This window comes from Pantherophis guttatus, chromosome 17 (genome assembly GCF_059756535.1).
Source record: "Pantherophis guttatus breed Tessera chromosome 17, ASM5975653v1, whole genome shotgun sequence".
In the NCBI taxonomy this organism is placed as follows: domain Eukaryota; kingdom Metazoa; phylum Chordata; class Lepidosauria; order Squamata; family Colubridae; genus Pantherophis; species Pantherophis guttatus.
In genome coordinates this window covers 16,645,184-16,663,929 of record NC_142079.1, presented here as the reverse complement: position 1 = coordinate 16,663,929, position 18,746 = coordinate 16,645,184, and the positions used below count along the sequence as shown (strand labels likewise).

The following is an 18,746-nucleotide window of genomic DNA, read 5'->3' as shown; positions in this document are numbered from 1 at the left end:
AATACAATTTACGTGGGGATCTCAATGTAGGAAGAAGTATTTTGAGAAGGGACTGCTCCTCAGTAACCACACACAAACAACAATGATCTAATTCCAGGAGAGGAGAAAAGGTGAATGGCCACCAAATAGGGGCCTGTGTGTGTGTGTGTGTGTGAGGCCCCCCATGGCAGGGATAGCCCAAGGCAGCTAGACCATAAGTTGCCTAAACTCCTGTTCTTGTTGGAAGAGGATGAACCATCTGAACTCCCACTGGACAAAGAGGCCTCCCCTCTAGTTCACCATGGCCGCTCTCTCTCTCTCTCTTCCGCTCCCCCTCCCTTTGAGACATCTTGGTAAAACTTCCCCAAATAGTAATGAGGAAAATCAAAATACAAGAGCATTTACCTACAGGTACCTACAGGAGCATTTACTGAAACATAGAAACATTGAGCAGAGCAGCCTTTTTATCGCATATTCAAAATATTTAATAAGACAAAAGTAACAAGAATATATCTTTACATAAATTAGTTGGTTTTTAGAAGATGGCTAAAGAATTCAAGAATATTTAAAGAATCTAACAAAGAACTTCCCTGTTAAACATTCTTCTATTGTAGAGTAAGAACTTCTTTAGATTTCTTTCACCCTTTTGAGTGCTTTCCTTGATAAAATAATTTTTTGGTGAGATCTTAATATAATCCCATCTTTATCAAAAGTTACAGATCGTCACTGCCAGAAAGCAAGTCAGACGCTTTCTTCCCCTGCTCTCTATGCCTTTCATTCTCCAGGCTTTGCTTCTTTGCACATCTCCCTTTCACCGAGACCTCCTTCCCTCCCTTGAAGGCCAGAGCAAGAACTCCTGGAGTGATTCCTGTATAAAACTCACCTCGCTGTTGCTGGGCTACAATGAGTTGCCATCTGCTTAGAAGAAAAATATATGTCTTCCTATAGCCGTGATGGCGAACCTATGGCACGTGCATGCGTGCGCTGGCCAGCTGATTTTCGGGGCCCACCGGAAGTCAGGAAACAGACTGTTTCTGGCCTCTGGAAGACATCCGGGGGTGGGGGGTGGGAAAGGCCTTTTCTGCCCTCCCCAGACTCCTAGAAAGGCTCTGAAGCCTGGGGAGAGCGAAAAACGGACCTACCGGGCCCACTGTGCCATCATGTGCCAAAAGCGGGGTGAGCGGGCACAAGCACAGGGGGGTGGGTGGCATAGAATTATGGGTGTGGGCACGCGCACACGCAACCCTCCTACACTCCCCCCACTTTTGGCACACAATGGCAAAAAGGTTAGCCATCATTGTCCTATAGGATGCAATACAATTGTGGGGAGGGGGGGGACAGGACGGATGCAGGACACAAGGCCTCATAATTTAGACTCTGGAAGAAGAGACGAAGGCCGCCTTCCTTCCACCACCACCTCCAGAGAGTCCAGGGATGGCCAGGGCACTGTTTGGTGCAAAGGCTCCTTTTAAGACAAACAGAAGAATGCTGAGAGGCGTAGAGCAGGTTCCCCATGTATTTCCTCCAATGCGAATCTCCACGGAAGGAATCCCAAGGTAAATTTGTTGGTATTTGCAGGCTCCTTCAGGAAAACCAGAAACAGACATCGAGCACTGGAGTGGGGAACCCACTAGGCAGCTTAGAGACGAGAGCAGTTTGTAAAATGTTTTCGCGCTGTGAATGACATACATGAGGCACAAGAAAACTTTTTGGCTACATTCTTCAGAGTTCATTCTGACTAGTTGCAAGACCTAGTCTGGTTTCAATGCCTGTCCAGAGCGTTTTCGAGGCTAAATTGTGGAACTGGATTATATTCTCAACAGCTCACAAACCGGCAACATTCAAAGTCCTTTGCCAGGCACATCGAAGAATGCAAAATTATGTTAAGTGGGAAAAGCAAAGTACATTTGCAAACAAAGGTAACAGACCTGTATTCAAAAGGCAACGGGTTTTCCCTCTGGCGTGAGCAGATTGACACTTGGCCCCTCCATGGAAGGGGGGAAATCCCTTATTTCATTGCCCAGCAGCAAATCCTAGCACTGCCTCTTTGCCAAGGCCTCCCGGGGAAGGGGGGGGCACTAGACACTCCCTGGAGCTCCCTGGTCCTGGAGGCTGCTGCTGCTCTCCCCAGGGTCAGGTGGGGCACTCGCCTCCCCCCACAGGGTTGGGCCAGGTTGACTGAAAGCCCCAGGCGGAGATCCAAAGTCTTTCTTCCGTCTCCTGATCACCTATTAAACCAATTTTAATCCAACAGCCTGCAGAGCTGCACAGGGAGAGCCCCAGAAGCCGCTTTTCCTTCAACCCATATACAGGAGCAGCAGTTAAGCAAAGCCACTTGCAGACCCCACAGGGGCAAGAACTTTATCTTGACCAGTTTTTGAAAAGCTTATCCTGTCCTGTGACCCAAACATTCTCTTCATCTGAAACAAACTTATCCGGAGCACCACCAAAAAGAAAAGCCAAGAAAGAAGTTAGTTCTTCCCAAGGAAAAGTCAACTGATCTCCATATGGTTGTCTCCTGGAATCTGGGGCTGATTTGCCTGCTCTCCCAGATCCCTCCCTTTAATTGAGGCAGGGCCTTTATTACAATCGAACCTCGGAAGAGGCAGCCTTAAGACACGGACTCCTTGGCTGCGCACAGCCCTGGTGGGACAGCACCTGCAGTCAGGTGAATGTGGCAAGGAGAAGGCACCTTTGCACTTCTTTTACTGAAGAGACGGAGATGATCTCAAATGGCTTTGATGAGGTTACAAGAAGCCGCTTCTTCTGCTCTGGGGAGCACTGGGGTGTCACAAAAGTAATATTTACTGAACCTTTAGGAACACTTTTTAAAGAAAGTCTTTGTGATACAATCAGATGACCTTCTTTAGCCTTGTGCTTTTTGCAGCTTATATTCAGTTTAGTCTCTGGCAAGAAAGGACGAAATCTTCGTTAACACTTAATGTTGAGTTTGCCCAATCATTCTGGTAACTAAACTGACCAGAGGGGTCCATCAAAAGAGGCCAGTTGGTTTTAGGGTACAGTCTTGAGTTTCTGCTTCTCTCCACTATTCCTGTTCTCAGGTTTCAAAGTATTTGTAAATTGCTGTGACGTACAGCATAACATTCTGCCAGTCTGGACGCTCCGTTCGTACCATTTCATTAATATCCTACCAAGAAAACAAGAAGAAAAAAACAGAAACATAAAAAGATGCCAGTCATGTAGAAGTAACTTCTTCCCCTCTGAATATAAGCTTGTCTATGGAAGTAATTACATTAATAAATAAAACTCTGCAGGCTTTCAGCTACAGAAGAAGCTGTCTCTGAAAGCAGGTCAGGGCTGGGCTGCTTTCCTTACACCAAAGGCCTGGCTGGCATTCAGACAGCCTGTGCTACTGGTCTGTGTGAACCGGCTTCAGCACTCCTCTGCAAAGAGCGCAGTGGCTTGTGATGCCATCAGGTCTTCCTACTGGGTTGGGGAGGGAGGGAGGGAGGGAGGAAGAGAGATGGAGGAAAAAAAGAGAGGGGGGGGGGAGAGGCTGCCCTTCACATTCCCCAACTTCACACAGTTTTCAATCCTAAAACTGCCATTTTGGCACAAATGGAATTATTTTTGCACAGACTTACCAAAGTGGATTTGATGCCAACACTCTCAGCGGCCTGGAAAGCCAGTGTGAAGTTTCTTCTCTGAAATAGAGTTAAGTCACAGTAACTGCACAGCAAATAACTTAAATACAAAAAAAAAAAATGGCTTAAAGGTCTTCCCTCTTAATCACTGCTAGATAGTCCTCAACCTACGACCTATGTATCTATGTATTTTATTGTTTGGCTGTTCACCGCCCTGAGCCCTTCGGGAGTAGGGCGGTATACAAATCAAATAAACTAAACTAAACGACCACAATTGAGCCCGACATTTCTGTTGCTAAGCAAAGCATCTGTTAAGTGAGTTTTGCTCCTGCTTTCAACCTTTTTGCCATAGTTGTTAAGTGAAGCACATGGTCATTATGTGGATCTGGCACTGATTTTGCTTTGTTGTAAACCAGCCGGGAAAGTTACAAACGGTGATCACGTGACCCCACGACAATGCAGCCGTTGTAAGCGCTCAAATTTTCATCATGTGACCATGGGCATAAGTGAGGAAACCAGTCATAAGTCACTTTTTTCAGTCATTAAACGAATGGTTGTAACTCAAGCATTACCTGCACCTGAGGGCTCCTTGCTTGTCGTAACATCACAGGTGCTAGTTTGGGGAATGAAACGTCTGCAAGAAAACAAGGAAGGCCAGAGAGCACCAAGAACCCCTCGGAATTGGAAGGGACCTTGGAGGTCTTCTAGTCCAACCTCCTGCTCAAGCAGGAAAACCTGTATCATTTCAGACAAATGGTTGTCCAAACTCTTCTTAAAAACCTCCAGTGTTGGAGCACTCACAATTGTCGGCAGTTTGGCAGTTCAAATCCCTCGTCTCCTGTGTGAGGAGGACTAGATGACCTTCCAACTCTGGTACTGTTACTGTTCTCATTGTCAGGAAATTCCTCCTTAGTTCTAGGTAGCTTCTCTCCTTAATTAGTTTCCATCCATTGATTCTTGTCCTGCCTTCTGGTGCTTTGGAGAATAGCTTGACCCCCTTTCCTTTTTGGCAGCCTCTTAGGTTTTGGAAGACTGCTATTGTATCACCCCTCCTCCTTCTTTCAGTTAACTAGCCATTCCCAATTCCTGCAACTATTCTCCATATATTTTAGCCTCTAGTCCCCTATCATTTTTTTTTTTTGCTCTTCTCTTTAAATGAAAACCTCCAGAGTCCCTTTGGATAGTGACAGTGAGATGGGAGGCATGTAAATTTAATAAATAAGCATATTTGCAGAGCCTCCCTTGAACACAATCACTCCAGTCTGTTCCAAGCGGGATGCCTGCTAGGATGCAGGTCAAGGGGAAATGACTGGGCTGCAGCCTTGCCTAGTTCCTCTTGGGCCTATACTAAGAGGAAAGAACTGCAGGCGTACAAAGGGAGCTGTGAAGGCTGTGCCCAGAAAGAAGGTTCCTGGCATGGGCAGGTTTGGGTAGCGTACCTTGTCCTGACTGTTCAGCTCCTGGTAGGGAATGTGTGCCGGGAGGTACGTATGGAGGACGGCACAGAACGCCAAGCCATCGTTCCAGCTGCTGCTGAAGTTGGTGATATCGATATTCTGAAGTGGGGGAAACCAAAGCAGGTAAGAGAAAGCATGTCTTCTAGGAGGAAGGGCCTTATATTCTTAGACCCAAAACCAAAGATAAAATGGAACAGTAAGCAAATAAAAACAAGGGAGGGACGGAGGGAGAGGAAGAGGAGCATGGGCTGCTAGCCTCCAAGTATCACAGAGTCACTTAAGCAATCAAAGCCAATCTGCATCCTGCTCAGAATGGGAAACCAAACTGGAGCATCCTGGATGGATGGATGTTTGTCTGCTTCAAAATCCCCACTGTGTCTCTGGATCAAGGGATGCTCTGCCTCCCTGCCCTGCCCTCTGCGATGCCCTAGGAGGAATACTGGCTCCTTCTCTTTTTCTTTGGGGTTCTCAGCTTCCGGTCATACAAGCATCCTCCTGCCCTCCCCTGCCCTTGTGTCAGGTTCTCTCTGCATCATTTCACACCCTGCGGCTTCAGGGTTTTATCAAGCAAATTGTGACTCTTATAGAAGTAGAGTTAACATGTCGGGTTTATGGAAGAAGAGCATCTTTCAGCCATTCAGTTTTGCACTTTTCTCTTGTTTTGCTTTGTCACAGAAAACGTCTCTACTTGGCTTCTTCTCTCCCAAGGCAACTCTGCACACAGGATGTTCCCAAATCAAATTAAAGCCCCAGAAGAGCAGCGGAGAAGAGATCCCTTCCATCCCTCTGATCACTATAAGATCTACGGCTTGTGTGTAAGAAGTCTGAAAGTGATACACAATGGGAATTTTGAAAAAGATTGAACGTGGCTCCCCCCCACCCCCAAAGTATTCTTAGAAATACAGGGGCTGGAAAGCAAGATGTGGACAGGGTTCTCACTTGATTTCGTTTGTCTCGTGGATGGTGAGAAAATGCTTAGCGCTCAAACCCATCCGGTGGGATCTCTGCCATAGTCAGTAACCTCTGGCAGCCCTGGACATGACTTAGGTTCTTGATACATTTGGGAGGGTGTAAACTTCCCCTGATCAGGGAATTTATATGAGATCATTTCAACTATTTAAGGTCACTGGCAAATGCCCAACTATGCTTAGCGTTAATTCTAAGCAAGCAAAGGTAGATGAAGATTTCTGCAAAGGAACTTGTAATAACGTTACAGGTTTATGGAAGAACTGCTGACTGACGGCAACCTTGCTACCATCCATGGCACTGTTTGCTCAATTTGCTAAGTCACCGACAACTAAATGCTGAGGGCTTATCTCTCTCTGGGTGATGCTCAAACACCAAGGCATGAGGTCTCTAACATTTTGCTGAGAGACCACTTAGAAATCGTCTACACAAGTTGCTAAGTTTTTTTCTCAATTAAATATATTTGTCAGCACAGAAATGTCGGTATAGGTAACTATTGCCAACCAATACACGGTAAGCAATTGTATTTCTCTATATGCAGGATTAATTCCACTATCAGGTTGGTTTATGTATTTGTTAGCTAGACAATCCTTCTCTGACAATATTATTCTGTTTGTTCCTTTCTATTGTAAATAGAAATGTCAGAATATCAGAAAACTACAGCGACATTTGATAGCTGCAGAAACAAACCGGTGGATTAACTGCCCTTTAATGGAGGCTGCAGATTGACTAAAGGCTGGGAAAATGTAGTCACGATGTAAATGGAAAAAACAAATTCTCCAGAAATAAATGAACACTTTTCTGAATTTGGACCATCTACAGTTACACATGTGTAAAAAGAAATAGAACAAAACCAAAAAAACTATGAATAAATCTTTTTATAGGCATATCTTGATTAAAAAGATCTATCTAAATATAAAATATACAAGGCAGAGAAACTCAACTCCCTTCCCATAAAATGATTCCAAGTGATGTCAGATTTCTTTGGAATTGTCTCCCCCCCCCTCTTTTCCAAGCCACAGAGTTCACCACACCTCAATATTTCAACTTTAGCTCCCTATAATCCTCTTTAAGGTGCCTGTTTGGGATTCATAATACAGTAAACCACTTGACTTCGTTAAAGAAAACAAAAGTATAAAAAACAAACAACTACAACTTGTCATTAATTCCTTAAGTACTTTCCTAACAGAGTTTTCTTTATCTAACTGGTGTCAGATCTGCCAGAAACACCATTTTAGACAAGTGGCACTGAGATTATGAAATGAAGCAGAATACATCCAAAGTAAATATTTATGGTATAGAAATCAGGCACATGTTTACTAACTCGGTGGCAGTTAGGAGGAGTCTGTCTTTATGGTATACTGAGGAAAATATACAATAATTAAATTCCTCTTTGGGTAGTAGTATTAATGCTAGTAGAGGGGCTAGTGCAGAGGCCCAACAAACAGGTTACATTTTTAATAGTTTTGCAAAACTGTACAGTAACTGTATGGTGCCGGATACACACACCCACACCCACACAGATAGACAGACACACACAGAAAGAAAAAAGTCTATTCTTTCGTTCTATAGCAAAAAGGAGGACGTGTTGACCAACAACTGCATGAGGTTGAGATTTCTCTCCAGAAACAAAAAACAAAAACAAAAAAAACCCTGGCCAGAATGGCAGCCGCTTAAAAATACCAAGCAACCAGGCAAATGAATGGCAAAGCAATCGGGGCCTGCAGGTTGGCTACGGAATGAGTTTGGAGCATTTAAGGATGTGGCATAAACAATTTGATGGGCCTGGAAAGTCAGAAGAATCGTTCCATTTGGGCCATTTTAACAGAATCTGAAACTATTATTCAAATTTCACTGATTTTTAAGATGATGCAATTAACTGTTTTCAGGGTTGTTTGATAAAAATGAAAGATAAATATTTTAAAACATTTTCTAACACAAGTGACCTCACAACCAACAAGCAGATAACAACAGGGAGGACATATGTTAATTAATGTCATTCCACTAAATCAGGGGTCCCCAACCTCTGGACCACAGCCCACTAGTGGGCCATGCGGTGTTTGCAACCAGACCACGGAAACAGCGGGCGAGTGCACATGCGTGCATCCCCGCTTCCATGAGCGGTGGGTGAGCATGTGCATGTTTGCTCCATTCGCGTGAGCAGCGTGCACGCCACATGCCATTCCCACAAATGGAGCTGAGCACGTGCTCGGTTGCCGGCTGCTCATGTGGAACCATCCCTCCTCCCACCCCCACCCCCACCCCCACCCCCCGGTCCGCAAAACCAGAAAGGTTGGAGAATTCTGCAAAGTGATCCAAAGAGGATTTGTACTGCAAAACATTTTACACTGTATTGTTGAAAGCTGATTCTGGTTGTTTTTAGAAATATTATTTTTATTCTAATTCTTTACTGTGGACATTCTGTTGTCTACTGAATAGGCTTGTGACAGCAATTGGGACCGCAATTGCCATGGCTAAGTGATGCGATCATCAAGGGCAATGTCATGTGACCATGCTGCTTATTATGGCACTTCCAGAAGTTCCCATTGCTGTCACTGAGATGTGCATGGGTTGTTAAGTGAGGATTTGCCAGTGACCTATGACCTCCCCACTTGTGGATAGCCAGCAGAGAATGTCAGAAATTTCAATCGTGTGATTGCTGCCACATCCGGATGCCTGCATCTCATCCCATGGCTGTGGGAACACTGCAATGGCCACAACCCCAAGGAACGGCCTTAAGTACCACTTGTTGTGTGGCACTATAACTTTGAATGGTTGTTGAACAAATGGTGCTGTTGAGGACTACCTTTGTCTTATGAATTGCCATGAATCTTCCAGACTGGCTGTGCAGCAATTTGGTAACTGAATTTATCAGTAGTTACATTTCCTGAACAAATCCTTGAAGTCTTCCATCTGAATTACAAATTTTATAAAACCAACCTGCTTGGCATACAGTACCTGGCATATTTAAAGCATTAATACCAAAATTTAGAAAATCTGGGTAACATGCAAAAATAATGAGCACAAGGCTTACTGAAATCTAATTTGGGAATTTAAAATTAAATAATCATTCTATTTCTTCAAAAAAATAAACCTATCTAGGCAGAACGAGCTTAGACTGTTCATGGCTAAGTTTTCAGCCTAACCAAATTGGAGTGTGAGTGTAAAAAACAGACATTCCTCCCCCCCGCCAAGATTCATTCCACAAGTGTCGAAACAGAAGAGACAGGCAGAGAAGAGACAGCAGGGAGCGATTCTGCTTAAAGCTGCCAAGGGACTCTCTGAGGCTCGATGCTCAGAAGCAAAAACCTCTCCGTACAGGTACAGGTGAAGCAGGCCCTCAGCTTCGGCATCTCCGGGTTTTTGACAGCACTGATTAAAATGAGCAGCTTTAATGGTTCACAGGCCCTCTTTCTGAATAACCCAAAGGAGAGCAAAGGATGAGAGAACTGTGATTCTTTTGAGCAGGGAATAAACTTCCACAGTCTAAGAGACCAGCAGAGATTATTCCAAGTCTCGGCTGCTTTTTGTTTTTTTCCCACCAAGAGGTTCCGTTCTGCACTCTTTCTCTTCACAGACATGTGAGGAAAAAACAGCGATTTTAACCTCCTGGAACAGGAGTGTCAGCTACTCTGTCAGAAAAGATATTTACCTTGTGCAAAGTAACCAGAGTAGCTATTAATAACTGTTCAGCTGGGACGCACAGGATCTGTTCCTGCAGGCACAGGACATACCGGCCCCCAAGGTGGAGGTGGCGGAGTGTGGCACAGCCTCTCTGCCCTCGGCCTGGCTCTCCCCCCACCTGTGCTCCAAGCAGACGCCCAGCCACGCTTACCTCATAGCCCTCTGTCTTCTTCTGGCACCACTTCAGCAGAGCGTTTCTCTTGGAGCCCCCGTACTCCCTCGCCAGGGCAGACAGAGGGTCTTTCCTCTCCTCTCTAGAAAAGAAGGAACAGTTTTTACACAATGAAAGTCCCCCAAATATTGAGACGTGCCACCTGTGTGCTGTGCCATGCCTGGGCAGAAGGCCCTGGACACCCCTTCTGCCACCCAGGAGCGCCCTTGCCTAAGAGGTTGCAGCCAGGCTGGGTGGGTTGCTCAGCACACCGGGGCAGATTTGGGGAAATGGGGGCAGAACGGGCATTTTTTTTAATAATCATAGAATCAGTCAGAAGCATTTGATACATGAGATGTAAACATAAAGTGTTCCTAAACTTTAATTCAAGTTTAGAGAATCAACTGATAACATCTCCCTGCAACTCCTGGCTGTTTCAGAATGTCACCTTGACCAGTTGGGGCGTTAACTACTGAGACACTTTCCACCGAGGCAAGGCAAGTGGGTGGAAAAGAACAGCTCACCTCCTGAAATCTCCAGGGGCCCCCCTGTTCTCTGGCCAAGAAGCCAAGGCGAGGCAGGAACCAGGCACAGACCGATGGGCCGTAATTCTTTTGGGAGGGGCAGCAGCCCTGGAGCATTAATGCCCCCCTAAGAGCCTTACCCAGACGCACTGAGCTTCAAGTCCCAGGAGGCCTTGCATGTGCTGACAAGTGGGGGAGGGGATACAGTTTGAGACAGAAATCCCACATTTCATAGGGCTTGTTTTTCTCAAATAACTGAGGCCTTTTCCTTTAAGAAAAAAGAAAGGAATGCATAACAGCTTTCAGGACCAGAAATGTACAGACATCTGGCAGTGCCGTGGCCAAATCCAGGAGGGCCCTCTCCTGTGCCAATTGCCTGGAAATGAACAGGAGAAGCAGGTGGTTGTTTATTGCCAAAATCCATTTATTTCAAACTTGGAAATCCAATCAAGTCTTCATGATTTGTGCTGTTTTCTTTTAAAGTTAATTTTAATTTATGTAAGGCATTTAAATGCCACACAACCTGAACATTGTGGCTTTAGGTACTTTACAATAAACCAAAAGGCAAGAAAGCAAAATAAACAATGAAATGAAAACCCAATGAAAATTCTAGACAAAACCCACAATAAGCCACTCTTCCTTGGCCACTTGAAGATGTGTGGACTTCAGTTCCCAGAATTCCCCCTAGGAGTTGAAGTCCACACACCTTCAAATGGCCATGGTTGAGAAACAGATGGGGCTCCAGGCTTGGAATGCCTTCGTAAGGTCAACTGGGTTGGGGCCAACCATGTATCAGGAGGGGGGGGGCTGCTCGGGGGGAGGGGGGGTCTCTAACCGAAAGGCACACATCTCAAATCCCGTCAGATGGTTCCAGTTTCAAGGAAGAGGCCCAAGTGTGCCCGTCCATTAGCGACAGTGTTTGGGATGAGCCAATACCACTTTTGCTGCCTTTTCCAGGGTACTTTTCCAATTCTTAATCCAGCCTTCAGCCTTGACATTTCCCGCCAAGGACCAATCACATTAGGGTCTGCTTAAGCTTCCTGGGATCGGCCAAGGATACTACACTTCCTGCAGCTCTAGCTGGAGAAAGGTTAGTCTTCAGGGAACTGTTTTCTATCGCCCAATTTCGGAAGTGGCAGAGAACTGCAAGAAGCCTGTTATAGTCTCTTTGCAAAACTGGACTTTTTTGTATTTCACCAGGGATGAGCAAAATTTTATGTGTGGCCCTTTTCAGGAAGACACAAATCTTGGGCACTGGCATGGACCCAGAACAGAAGCATTCAGGCTGAAGGACAAGGAGGCAGGTGGGAAGATAGGAAAAGGTGGCACAGGGGAGACAAGGAAAATGCCAACCCTTGGATGAGGCCTATGACAACTGGCCACGGCCAACTCACTGTGACACAATTCGCCACGGCCAACTCACTGCAGGACAAGAGTTACACTAATATCAAAGAAATGGTGGAATTAAAGAAAGGATGCAAAAGGAGGGACAGAACGAAATGTGAATGACAAAGATTAAAACAGTTTTATTTATTTGTTTTAAATAATTAAATAGAATTGTTAAATTGTTAAATTGTCCCAGGCAAGTTAGTCCCATGGTGAATTGACTTGCAATGACTTGGCTGCGGCAGGTTGTACCATGCCACAGCCTTGAATGCCTGCAGCTCACCCATTCTCCCTGGTACGGTGCCTTCCTTCGTCTCCCTGACTTAGCTCCCAGCATCACCCGTGCATTCCCACAGAGCCAACTGGATGTGCTGGGCTTGAATTCATACATGTGATGGTGCACAGTGGAAGGGAAAGGAAGATCCCGGAAACACTGAAAGACAGGATAGCCCAGGGGCCATGCAGAGGGGAGAATGTGCTTCAGCACTGTCCTGCTTGCTGGTAAAATTCCTCTAGGATTTTTTTAGCCCAAACCAGTCAAATATTCCAGGTTTTAGTGTGACTGCAATCCACCTGGGCTGAACCTCTGAACCACAGTGCATTTCCTCTGAATGCTACAGAAGTGCAGTTTCCATTTGATGCACATCTTCTATAGGGTGTGCAAAATCCAGAATTGCCATATTGGTGAGAGGGACGGCGCATACATTTAATAAATAAATAAAAATCCACCTGCAACTGAAAGCAGAAGAATCAAGGACCACATTTGCCTCTCTGCTGTTTTGTATGGACTACCTTTCTCTCTCTATAAGTGTAACCACAAACTAACTGCTGATCCACAAAGAATGCAGTGCTTCCAATAGGGGTCCATCAGGATCAGATGTAGGAACACTCAAAACCAAGATTTGCAAGTTGTCATATCTCACCTGACAAACCAGAAGTCTAAATAATGCTTTCTGTAGATCCTCTTATTTTCAAAATGTGCTGGCTAATCTGACTTCCAGGGCCCACTAGTTCCTTGCCATTTTCAGAAAGGAAATGCATGGAAAATATAGTATAAGTCTTCAAGTAGCGGTAAAATTGTTTCAACATAATGTTTCAACATAAACAAAAGCATTACATTCTCCCCACCAAAAGGAAAAACCTGCAAATACCACTCCTCTGTTTTTTTCAACTTTCATAATTCTGCAGTTCTCTCAGTTTCAACATCCTTCTCTTGCCTGATCATTTTTTCCCTACTTTGAAGCAGAGACTATTTAACAGTCGCCAGCACGCTAAAATATGATTTAAGAAATGGCAGGTGTTACGTTTTATGGGGTGTGGGGTTTCCTCACTCCCACCTACCCAGCCCAGTTCAAACCCATTTTTTTTTCTCATTCTGCACCCATTTTCAGTCGGTCTGTAATCTTAAAGATCTTCAATGTCTCTGTAAGGATTCCCTAGAATTACCACTGCTTTGCCGAGCTTTCTCGTCTATGGGTCTGACTGATAGTTTTAACTAGATACCTATGGATGTAAGAACATAAACTACACGTTAAGAATATTTTTAAAGTCTAAACCAAATCTTTCTTGAAAAAGAAAACAAAAATCTAGCCACCCGTAACACTGCAAAAGAACAGTACAGCTTGTTTCTAAATTCCAGAGAGGAACACATTTTATGTCAAGTTCTTTGTTTTGAAAATAATGTTTCAGGAAACAAATAAAATGAACTGTGTGGACACAATGAGAAGTGGTTTACAACAAATATTAATCTTATAAATGAGTCTGTCTGTTAGGTCAGCTACATTCCAAGCCCAAACCAGTTTAACTGTTTTTTATGCTGGCATTAGAGACTTTGACTAGCATATTGTTTAGGCATACTTTTTTCATTTCTAAGGATAACCTTATTTTAATACTTACATATCTAATAAATTATTTAACATCCATACTAATATATTAAGTAAATATACAGAAATAGCTTAATAACCTATCCTTTCATCAGATGGCACTATGAATTTACATTTGGTTAGCTCAAAATAAAATATCTATTCTTTACAGTGCAATTGTCAACCTAGGGTGCTTTACTACAAGCTGGACAAAGCTGGTTTGAATCAAAGTAACATCAGTACATGGATCCAAGCAGGTACTGACTCATTAATTGAGAATATTCCTGTGTACTGACATGATTGCAATAAATCAGTTTAATCTGATCTTTCCTGCCCGACATGGGAGAATAATGTAGAAAAGCAACTCAACAGAGACTCAACTCAAGAAACGGCCGGTGGCTGTAAATGCAAGTGTGGAGAGTTGCTTAACGGTGAATATCTTCCTCAAGGGCTCCTGCTGCTGCTGCTGCCGCTGCCACCATGTTCTCTTTAAAGGGTGCTTAATTGGAAGACTGCTCTAACTGCACCTAGCAAAGCACGGGGGGTTGGACTATGCAAGGTGCAAAATTCCTCCCAAAAAGTGTAACAAGAGAGTTAGGTATGAAAAGTTTCTTTTTTCTCAGAGTACCAAAGCAGTTGAGCAGAAACGCATGTTTTAAGTTCCCTTCAATGGACTACTGCTGTCTTCTCAGACTGCTGTTTGTTGCAGTATCCAAATATGCTTCATGCACCATTAAAGGAGTCACAGGGTGTAATACTACTCAGCTCATTCACTCCATGCAGCACTGGATTTCAATGGGTGCAGGAACGAGAGAGAGAGGGGCATTCTTGCTCCATGCTGGGGATTAACACAACTAGCCAGAAGCAAGAGGGAGAGTGCCCTGCATCCAGCCAAGGAGATCCTTCAAAAGCACGCAAGCAAAGGCCGGTAAATGTTGTGACAATGGCCAACAGACATGCTCCCAAGCAGCGAGGCAGATGCCAGTCAGCCCTTGCTGGCATGCTCAGAGTTAGGAAGCCCAACCAGGGGTCCCAGTGACAAACCTCACTAGCTCTGCCGGTGAGGGCCCGAATGGAAAGGAGCAATGAGTTGTACCTTATTCGACTCCGTGTTGTAGGAGTGACCGATGCTGTTGGTGAAGATGAGAGCGACAGTTGTGGCGAAGCAGTCCCAATTGCTACGAGGGAGGCTGGAGATGTTCCATCGGGAGCAGTCATCTCCCGTTTGATTTCTTCACTGCTTCGGCGAGACACTTGGATGGAAAATTGGAAAGCCTGGTGTTCAATTTCATACCAGATCCTACATTTGCAATCTGAGTATTTTGGTACTGTTAACAACCCCACCCTGGTCACAGTAGATGCTGCCACTACTGAGTTTGGTCAAAGGAGCAACATACACTAAGGGCTTAAGTTGTTATTCATAAAGAAACCATTTTTATTTCATTGCACTTACTCTACTGATTTAGATCTTAAGTTGTAGAAGTTCTAATCCACACACAACATCTCAAAATGTGTTTGGCAAGGAACGAATCTCCTGTGTCTGCTTTAAACCATCTACATTTCTTCTGTCCAGTTGCAAACAGAGAAATATCACATAGCAATAACCATTTTCCTAACCACCCGTTAACTGTGCTCACTGGAATTAGACTAAAGCTAAGGTTGAGATTCGCCCATTTCTATGCGTTATTTCACAAATCACCGATATTATAATGAAGTGGCCCTTCATACCAACATATCCAGAAGTCCTATTTGTATATAATGTACATTTTCTAAGGGTGCTCATAGCATAGTATATGAAGAATACCCATCATTACCCCATTATTACCAGAGAGCGATTTAGCACTTTCCATAGCAGGAACTCTTGGCAGAGAAGCTGGTCTGCTGGTAGAAGAAGTTCTCAGCAAATGATCTGTACAGAAAGGGAATGAGGAAACGGCACCTCAATCTCAGCACAATTCTGGCCTGATTAGGGAGAGGTGGCAGAGTGGATGACCCAATACAATAAAGACCGAGTACTTGTGTGCATGCGCATATGTGCATGTATGTGCAAGCTGGTTTACTGCTCCATATGTGGTGGGTCTCAAACATGAGACTTAAACAAGTCTGCAGGGGAGAATCATGCTGCCTTCAGCTATGAAGAAGTGGTCACTTGGGCTGCAAGACAGAATTTTTCTGGTGCTGCAACTTGGCTGGGAAATTACTCTGCAAGCAAAAATTGGCTTTTCTTTTCTCTCAGATATATTCTTCCATGGACTGAATATACTTTTCTTCTACTGAGAACCTGATTATGTCTTAAATTGTTAGCATGCATACTGTAGCTTCTTTTCTCTAGCTTATCACCCTGTTTTCATTGCGTTGTATTTGTTTAATTTTAATTTTGGAATGCTTTTATTCTAAATAACACTGAAAATTATTTTTCAATTAAAAGAATGGGATAAAAGTGGTTAGGTAAAATAAACCAATTGATGCTGCATAAAACCCAGGTATGTAGTATTTTCTGATCTGGGGCAGAAGGAAATGCTGCTGAGGCAAGGGTTTGGCAGGCAGGGCCCTTTCCCATTTCTGTATACAGTACACTAATTTGGATTCCAATTTACTTTCCCATGTATATTAAATAATGCCAATGGCATTCAAAAAACAACTAAAAAAGACTAGAACAAAGTATTATTTTAAGCCGTGAAAGAATTTCTATTGTTGATGCTTTGCTGTTACTTGTCCAAGTTCAAAAGGAAGCCTATTCCTTGTTCACATGAAAACTATTCTTGTGAAAGTCTATTTTAAAAAGCCCAGCCATAAATCAAAGAGCTACACCCAGATCTGAGAACCATTCATTCTTACCGGAAGGGGCCTTTGAAAGGAAAAGTTGATAAGTAAACCTACCAAGCACCAGAAAAATATTGGAAATGGAGAAATAAACATTCTAGTTCACTATCGTCTCATTTTTTTGTTCAAGAAATACTGTCCCAGTAGAAGCAAACGTGAATAAGGAAAGTAGGTTGTATCCGAGATCTGTGCAGGTGTGGTATGGAGAATTCTCTATACAAAGGAAAATTTGAATTTGGATTTTTCCCTCATTAAACACACGAGTCGGGGCCCTTCTGAATAATCTTTCAAAAGCAGCTTGTTCATATGTGCAGAGAGAAGACGGTTTCTAAAATGCTCCACTGGTAAAACACAAAACACGCTTCTTACAGCTTTTGGGATCTCATCCCATCCACTTTCAAAGTAGAATATCTTCATCAATATGAGATGTCCTAAAAGGAAAGCCTCAGCATAGGGCAGAAGGGATCTGTCCCGATGTGATTATTTTCCAAGAGAAGTGATAAAATGCACAAAGCCACACAAAGTTTTTCTAAACAGGCAACTTTAGCAACACTCCAGGAATTGACATGGTTTTAAAACATTCATGGGGGAGTTGGCTGAGGGAACCTTTTGCCCACTGGAGCAGTGAAGTGTCTCGCCTTTGGGCTCAACCATCATCGGAAGATGCTTCCAAAGACAAACCACTCGCATGTTCCGGAAGGGTCCAGCAGAGACAGGCAACAAACCACAATTCAGCCCAGCCAGGTCTCAGAAAGATATAGCAGGCTACCAGTCAGGTAGGTAAAGCTGTGGAGCTGATCTGCCTTCTGCAAAGATCCTCCCAGCTGAAGCCCACGGAAGATTCTGGAGGTTTCTAAAAATGTTTTCTGGTGATGTTCATAGCAAAAGACGCTTCATACCTTGAACTGGAATTTCCGCATAGCTGGACCTTTTGTCTGATAACGTTGCAAGCGCCTTAGGAGCAGATATTGGTCCACTGATGGAGTGTCTCTAAAGGGGGGGGGGGGAAATTATTTTTGAGAAAAGAAACCAGCTTGCTAAATCTCAACTGTTGTCATTCACCACTTGAATATTATGCCCCTATCTGAACTGTAAACACATCTCCAAGAGAGGCACCACTAAACCCAGTAGGTCATTATGATTTAGCTGAGCAAGTAATCAGGCTCAAAACTAGCCAAGCCATCAGCTTATGCTGGACTCTCAGTCGTGGGTCTCTCACTAGCTTGGCTGGAGACCTTGTTTCAAGATTCCCTAGAGCCATGATGGCGAACCTATGGCATGCATGCCAGAGGTGGCACGCAGAGCCCTCTCTGTGGGCACGTGCGCCGTTGCCAGCTGCTCTTCTGGTTTCCAGTGTGCCGACCGGCTGGTCTTCGTGGGTGCCGGAGCGCTGGAAAATGGCCTGAAAGCATCCAAAAAACAGGCCCTTTTCCGGGCCATTGTCAGGCCTGTTTTTGGCCTGAAAACGGCCCCCAAAATGGGCAAAAACCAGACTGATTTTCAGACCGTTTTTCGAGCCGAAAACAGCCCTGAAAACAGGCATGCACATGCTGGCTAGCCGGTCTTTGGGTTTCCGGTACTCTGGTGCATGCACATGCATACATGCACGCATGTTCCAGTTTGGGCACTTGGTGCCATCACTGCCCTAGAGGGTAATTGAGTATTTTAATTACATTGTAATTAATCATCACAGTCACAGTGATGAAGACTGAATTGATACCTTAAGGACCTTTTGCAGGAATCTGTTAGGCAAACCAGATGTAGGCTACCCTGGGGGTCACAAAGCCTTGTTTAGCCATTATTTATTTTAATTTATTGGCTGCCCAAGCCCAGTAGACTCTGGGCTCTGTAAAAGATATAAAAGCAGCTAAAAACATTAAATAAAGCCAAAAGTCAAGATTATCATAGTCTAATAAACAACAAAATATAGAAACCCAAACAGGGGCCATTAAGCGAGTAACAAGCATCAAGTGACCCAACGGCAGGTTTCCAAAGCTTTCTGGAACCTCAGGAGAGAAAGTCATGATCTTTGGGGGGGATCCTGCTCCAGAGAGAGGGGCCTTAATAGAGAAGGCATCCTGCCTAGGTCCCACAAGATGCCAACGTTTAACGGAGGACACCCAATCAACTGGGTGGGTAGGCAGAAGCAATTGGGGGCAAACCAATCTCTCAAGTATTATACAGATAGTCCTTGCTTAATGACAGCCCTATTTGGTGACAGTTCAAAGTTACATACTGCTGAAAAAGTAATTTATGAGCAATCTTCACATTTACAACTGTTGCCATATCTCACACTCACAAGATCTGCA

The 18,746-nt window shown here is 44.2% G+C and overlaps 1 protein-coding gene across 8 annotated transcripts in view; it reads right to left on the bottom strand.

Moving 5' to 3' along the window:
• Positions 1 to 440: 440 nt before the first annotated feature.
• The window catches only part of SPECC1L (sperm antigen with calponin homology and coiled-coil domains 1 like), a 54,816-nt gene continuing 36,510 nt past the window's right edge, over positions 441 to 18,746 (bottom strand). For 5 of the 8 annotated variants that reach the window (XM_034438530.3, XM_087880622.1, XM_087880624.1 and 2 more), the window contains 7 exons: positions 17,337 to 17,427; positions 15,440 to 15,523; positions 14,711 to 14,867; positions 9,843 to 9,945; positions 5,024 to 5,140; positions 3,585 to 3,644; positions 441 to 3,127 (listed from right to left, as the gene is read on the bottom strand). In XM_034438530.3, the coding sequence (XP_034294421.1) occupies positions 3,038 to 3,127; positions 3,585 to 3,644; positions 5,024 to 5,140; positions 9,843 to 9,945; positions 14,711 to 14,867; positions 15,440 to 15,523; positions 17,337 to 17,427 (702 nt within the window). In that variant the 3' untranslated portion in view covers positions 441 to 3,037. Of the gene's footprint in view, positions 3,128 to 3,584; positions 3,645 to 4,156; positions 4,219 to 5,023; positions 5,141 to 9,842; positions 9,946 to 12,638; positions 12,767 to 14,710; positions 14,868 to 15,439; positions 15,524 to 17,336; positions 17,428 to 18,746 lie in introns of those variants that run through there. The other 3 variants (XM_034438528.3, XM_034438531.3, XM_087880623.1) reach the window with 3 other exon arrangements.